Source organism: Eschscholzia californica, unplaced genomic scaffold (assembly GCF_041429995.1).
Source record: "Eschscholzia californica isolate CP2 unplaced genomic scaffold, dmEscCali1.0.p SCAF_4, whole genome shotgun sequence".
In the NCBI taxonomy this organism is placed as follows: domain Eukaryota; kingdom Viridiplantae; phylum Streptophyta; class Magnoliopsida; order Ranunculales; family Papaveraceae; genus Eschscholzia; species Eschscholzia californica.
This window is the reverse complement of record NW_028238461.1, coordinates 43,706,460-43,713,247: the sequence shown is the minus strand read 5'-3', so window position 1 is coordinate 43,713,247 and position 6,788 is coordinate 43,706,460. Positions and strand designations below refer to the sequence as shown.

Below are 6,788 nucleotides of genomic sequence, written 5' to 3'. Positions count from 1 at the left end.
CTAGAGCTAGCTAAATAGATCTGCTGGAAGAATTCTAGTGACAGAAACTGATGCAGGGGCACCCGGCGTGGAGACTTTTTCCATGACCGAACCCGGTCATGGGCCAACCGGCCATAGAGAGTAGTTTTAGGAAGTCCCAATTTTAGTATGATTATTAGAGAATTTAGGTTTAGGAAATTATGTTATTTTAGTATTTCCAATAATTGGAAAGGTCCAGATTTGAGTCTAGTTATTTAGGCAGTTGCAGTATTTTAATTATTTAGGAAAGTCTAATTCAAGTCTATCTAGGAAAGTCCAGAATCCTACAAAAGGATATCTAGTTAGTCCATTATTCTCAGATTGAAGAGAAAACCCAATTAAGTTTAATCAAGTTTAGAGTTATTTAATCGTTATTTTATTGTTCTTCGTATTAGTTTATTTTATTCTTAAATTCCGCTGCGTTCTACATCATGTGGTATTCAGAGCCACCAAAGTTTTGGGTGAATGATTCTGAATTTTTTTTTCCAGACCAGTTAAATCAGTATCGATCGTATTCTATCCCGCAAGAAGATTATAATAAACCAGATTATACTCATCAAGAGATAACGAATCGATGCTCATGCTCATCATGTTTATATGCGAATAACGACTCGTACAATTATCATTGGAATCCGGGAGAAACCGTACGAGAAAACCCTCCACAACCGTCTCTTCGTCAATACCAACCGTCACCACCACCAGTGTTTCATACACCACCACCAGTGTTTCATACACCACCACCTCCATCTTATTATCCGACACCATCCTCACCACCACCACCACCACCTCCGTACTCTTGTTATACACTACCACCGTATTCAACAACGTATACACCACCATATTCACCACCTTCGATACATTCCTCTTCACCACCACCACCTCCGTACTCTTATTATTCACCATCACCTCAATCATCTTATTGTTCTACACCCACCAAAGTTACTACAACTTTTGAACCCGAATGGAAGAACATCGAAAGAGAAATTTTACCACCGCAACTATCTTCTCCTTTTGAAACACTTCAATCACCTATGTACGAGACCGATAGGATGAAAAAAAAATTCTGACAAGCTCGAAGCCTTCATATTTCAACCATCTCCCTCACCTATTATATCTTTCAATCATGGAGAAGAAAAAGAAGATCATAACGAAGTTGAAGTTGAAGAAGATATTAATGTTGAAGGTCATATAACAGAGAAGCAAAACGCCGCTGATATAGAGATTGAGAAGAATGACCCCGAGACTCTACCCTGTACAAATTTTACTGGTTCCACCTTCAAACAAAAAATTGACGAAAAGGGGGACCCCGTTATCAGTGACTTCGTAATGAAGGACGAGGGGTCACCAAAAGGTGATTATGATGATCCTGGAAACATGCTGGGTGATTTGATTCCCATTAATAGGTCATACATGGAGGATACCTTGTCGAGGATTAGTAACCTAAGTGTAGATGATGATGAAGATATGGGGAAGGCAGAGTTACTTGAGGAAATTTCTGGTGATATGAGAAAGAATGCAGCAAGTTTCCAGCAAAAATATGAACTAAGTACGACAAGACTTTCACAAGAGTTAGGACGAACACGACCAAACAAACGTGATTATCAAGTAATGGCGATGGCGAGTTTAGCAACACGAAAGGCTTTTCTTCTCTCTACAAATCTCTATAACTCATCTGATGTTTTTAGGTATTCACTTTCTCTCTCTAGTTTCTCAAGACAATTTTCATCTGGATCGGAAGAAAACAATGTTGTCATGATTGCCGGTGGTCTTGGTAGTTATGTTGCCGCCATTAAAGCTGCTCAATTAAGTCTCAAAACTAATTGTATTGAAAAGGGAAGTGTTCTTGGGGGTACTTGTCTTAATGTTGGTTACATCCCTTCCAAGGCACTTCTTCCTTCCTCCCACATGTACCACGAAGCAAAGCATGTAGTCACCCATCACGGGATTAAGGTATCTAAGGTGGAGGTTGATCTTCCAGCAATGTTGGGCCAAAAGGACAAAGCAGTTTCAAGTCTTACTCGATGTATTGAGGGTCTCTATAAGAAAAACAAGGTAACATATGTTAAAGGCTATGGTAACTCTATTTTACCGTCAGAAGTAACAGTCGTTGAATTTGCATCAGACATTGTTCCCGCCATGGACGATGAAGTTCGTCAACAGGTCCAACTTTCACTTGAAACTCATTACATGCGGAACAAAGAATTAATGTCAAATGGGATATTGACTTTACCATACTGGAAGCCACATATGAACTTGTTCATTGACACCTCTATCGTGTTCGATAATATGCTCCTTAGAAAAATCAAGGAGATACGAACTCTAGCTACATCGCCTATTGCACCACAAACAATTTCGGCCAAAACAATTAATTCTGGTGATATATTAGTTTGGAAAGTAACTCAATTTCCAAGTATTGGTCACGTTAGAATATATAAACTACATGAAGATGAACGTGGAAAATTAAATTTGGGGTGGCATATCAACACTACATGGTTCCATATCCATAACTTAGTTCGCGTTGGCTTTGCTTATACTTTGGCTATTGTTGAAGTATTTTGGGGATTCGTTACACTTACTTCACCCTTGCTCATATTTCTTCAAACTTTCTTGAAGATTATTAAGTGGATGAACCTACCATGGGAAGATGGCGAGATGAATATTCTTCATTCATTGGAGTTAGTTTTTCGAGAATCTTTGGCACATGGGATTGTGGATGAGGTTGGCGATTTCTTGCAAATTGGTATCCTTCAGATTCAATGCAAAATTCGTTCAAAATGGAAATTACGGATCGCCATGGAAGAATTCATCGTGTGCGGGTGCATCATATTGTTTTCTTCATCGAAACGGTTCGGGACGAACCTCTTGGGAGAAGGGGATGCTGATGCAGGGGCACCCGGCGTGGAGACTTTTTCCATGACCGAACCCGGTCATGGGCCAACCGGCCATAGAGAGTAGTTTTAGGAAGTCCCAATTTTAATATGATTATTAGAGAATTTAGGTTTAGGAAATTATGTTATTTTAGTATTTCCAATAATTGGAAAGGTCCAGATTTGAGTCTAGTTATTTAGGCAGTTGCAGTATTTTAATTATTTAGGAAAGTCTAATTCAAGTCTATCTAGGAAAGTCCAGAATCCTACAAAAGGATATCTAGTTAGTCCATTATTCTCAGATTGAAGAGAAAACCCAATTAAGTTTAATCAAGTTTAGAGTTATTTAATCGTTCTTTATCGTTATTTTATTGTTCTTCGTATTAGTTTATTTTATTCTTAAATTCCGCTGCATTCTACATCAGAAACTAACCTGTCAAACAATGGAGAACAATGGACGTACTGAAGGAAAACCAATAAGATGCAGAGGTAATTTCCAAGAAATTAATATTTCATTTTCTTTTCATCAACCCGAATTCTTAAATTTATAGATCTGTTGTTACTCATGGTGATGGTAGACTTTTCGCTCTAACATCCGACTCAAACATTCGAGTTTTGAATTACTGCAGCTGCGGTTTGTAGAAAAGCAGGAGAGAAAATGAAGATAGAAGAGGTAGTGGTTGCTCCCCCAAGAACTCGGGAAGTTCGGGTTAAGATCCTCTATACTTCTTTCACACAAAGTGATTTCACCTTTTGGAAAATGAAAGTAAGATTTCTAAACTTTAAGTACTTTCTCCTACTACATTTCTTCAAAATTTGATGAAATAAAGAGTGGTCTCTCAATTTGCTTTTTCTTTTATTATTATAGGAGGATCCAGCAATTTTCCCCAGGATATTGGGCCACTAGGCTATCGGGTAATTCTCAAAGCCTAATGTGCATTTTGAATCTTAACTAATTCGAGGTCCGTGGTAGAGTAATAGTCATAGTCCACATCACCAGCAGTCTTGGTCTTGGTTGTATGTGCCTTCCAAGTTTAGTCAGTGTACGTGCTTTTTGTGTGTGCCACATGAGCCTTCGCCAAGAATAAGACTTGTTTTTATCATTCACTTCATGTCTGGTTCCAAAAACGAACACAATATCTCATGAGTAGTGGCGTAGTGCTACGGCTCACGTCATAGAAATTGGTATTAGAGCTCAAGAGAACTCATACCTAGGTGATAACATGTGGTAATATCCTATATCGCTTGGAGGAGACCTCGTGTATTAGTAAATGTTGAAGCCTTGGTATGGAAGGCCATGGAAGGCCAAACCGATAAAATATCGGTAACGGTTAGACTTTAGAGCTCGGATCCTAAATATAAGAGAGGATTTTTTTAACTTAAGTTTTTTATTACCATGTCATACTCTCATCTAATCACATAACTTCTTAATCTAAATTTACCTCAAATATTACCTCATTAACTTTCTAGTGGGGCTTACTTCTCTTGTCTATTGGTTGATAGGGTTGTGGAGAGCATAGGAGAGAATGTATATGAAGTAAAGAAAGGAGACATGGTGATCCCAACATTTCTCTCTGATTGTGGTGAATGCATGGAATGTAAGTCTAGTAAAAGCAATCTATGTTCCATGCTTCCTTTCAAAGTCTCTCCTTGGATGCCTAGAGACGAAACAAGCAGATTCACAGATGCTAATGGAGACATATTATACCATTTCTTAAATGTATCAAGCTTTAGCGAATATACTGTTGTTGATGTTGCTCATATCGTAAAAATTCATCCCTCTATTCCACCTAACAAAGCTTGCCTTCTTAGTTGTGGAATATCGACAGGTAAACATCGAACATCCCTACTTATTTTCGTGTTTTTAGACAAACAAATTACAACATTGTCTTCAATGTTGTTTCTAATTCTTAAGAAATATAAAATATTGTTTATAGGATTAGGAGCCGCCTATAAACTTGCAAAGGTTGAAACAGGATCAACCGTCGTTATATTTGGGATAGGAGGGATTGGCTTGGCGGTAAGACTGCACCGAACACTATAATAAGTATTATATGTTTATTTTCGTGTTTTTCACAGAGGAATTGCCCGAACAGGAACCATATTACGCAAATTCTTTTGCAATAATAGGTTGCAGAAGGATCAAGGCTTTGTGGAGCAGTTCGAATAATTGGTGTCGATCTTTGCCCAGATAAATTTGAGATTGGTAATACACATATCATATATAATGCTTTGATGACTTTCTCTTATAAAATTAGTTCTTTAATGGAGAAAAACATATGCAGGAAAAAGATTTGGTCTCACGGACTTCATTAACCCAAAAGAATGTGGAACTAAACCTATAAGTGAGGTATTGCTCTTAAAAGAAAAGTAGCTTTGGGCTCATGGGTTTGCTTTGTATGCATATTGATTAATTTGTCAAGCAGGTGATTAATGAGATGACTAGTGGTGGTGCTGATTATTGTTTCGAAAGCATTGGTTCCACATCCTTAATTCGCGAAGCATTTGCTTGTTGTCGAATGGTATATTTCCAAATCTTGTTCTCTATCTATATATAAAAGCATAATGACGTGGTTAGAAAAATGTAGGGCTCGGGCAAAGTTATTATACTTGGAGTAGACAAACCAGGAACGGAGTTAGGCATAAGTTCTCACGAGATACTTCATTCGGGTAGAACAATTCTTGGTTCCCTTTTTGGAGGTATTAAAGCGAAAACAGATATTCCTATCTTCGTTCAACGTTACATAAACAAGGTAAATGACATATAAAATTCAGTTTATATTTGCAACTTAGTAGGACTAGACTAAGGAGAAAAAGCTTATGTACACACAACTAAATCGTTATACGATTTTTATCAAAAAAGAATTGTTATATGTCACTTGACTTGGTCAATTCAGTATGACCAAACCAAGTATCATACACAACCTATTTTGTAGTTAAGTAAGCTGATATCTTCTTTGGATAATAGGAGCTTAATTTGGACGATTTTGTGACAAATGAGTTACAATTTGATGACATCAATGAAGCTTTGGATATACTAAGCAAGGACAGAAGGTGCATTCGGTGCGTAATTTGGATGGATAAGTAATTGTTATATTGTTTTCTGTGTTCGCTGTCGATTTTGTTTCAATTTTCCTAGTACAACTGCGTAAGTGGATATTTATATATTGCAATTGTAACTAGCAAACTATGTACAATTGCTCACGAGCAATAAAAATGTCTAGTTTTGCAAGAGCAATTTAGGATCGAACTGCCGACAGCTTTACTACTGAGCTTTGAGGGTCGTTTTATCCGGAACGATACTTCCAATTTCCGTATGGTTAGATTTCCACTAGACGCGGGTTTTGCGGTTTCTTACTAAACCCAACTAGTGGGGGTGATCGAGACAATCAGTCTTACTTTTCCGATGAATAAGAGTGATTGATCTTTGTAAAAGAGTTAACTATGTCGTAGCCAATTTACTTATATAACTTAAATAATTTTGTAAGAGATTAATGTAACATCGAATCCCGCCTTTAGTTGTTTGATTGTTTTTGCTATATATTATAACGAAAAAGTGCTCCCAAAATGAATTTTTTTTTTATGTCCGCCCCTAGTTTAGAGTGTGGGTGGCGCTATATGTCATCTTAAAGCTTAGTGTGTATCGAGATCTCATGCACGGGCTGGCTAGGGAAGTTTTGGCGTAGGAAAAATACATCAATCTATTGGGTTTGGGTTTGGGTTTGGGTTTGGGTTTGGGTTTGCGTGGCAAGAATAAAAATCGATAGTTGTCAGGTTCATGTTGCCACATATGGTTACAAAACCGAAGACAACTCAAACTTAACCCCTTGTATTGACTAAGACAAAAGGGACTAAAACAGAAGTAAGAGAAGAAAAAGAAATGGCATTTTTGGAAAGTTAAGA

The 6,788-nt window shown here is 37.5% G+C and overlaps 1 protein-coding gene across 1 annotated transcript; it reads left to right on the top strand.

Annotated features, from left to right (window-relative positions):
- Window positions 1-6,117, top strand: LOC147544938 (Zinc-binding alcohol dehydrogenase family protein). Its single transcript, XM_086634665.1, is given in 11 exon segments — window positions 1-49; window positions 3,316-3,374; window positions 3,515-3,651; window positions 3,754-3,800; window positions 4,389-4,714; window positions 4,823-4,905; window positions 5,016-5,091; window positions 5,171-5,235; window positions 5,312-5,407; window positions 5,474-5,638; window positions 5,854-6,117. Coding segments are annotated over 10 exon segments (1,161 nt in total). The 5' UTR covers window positions 1-49; window positions 3,316-3,328; the 3' UTR covers window positions 5,974-6,117.
- Window positions 6,118-6,788: the final 671 nt, after the last annotated feature.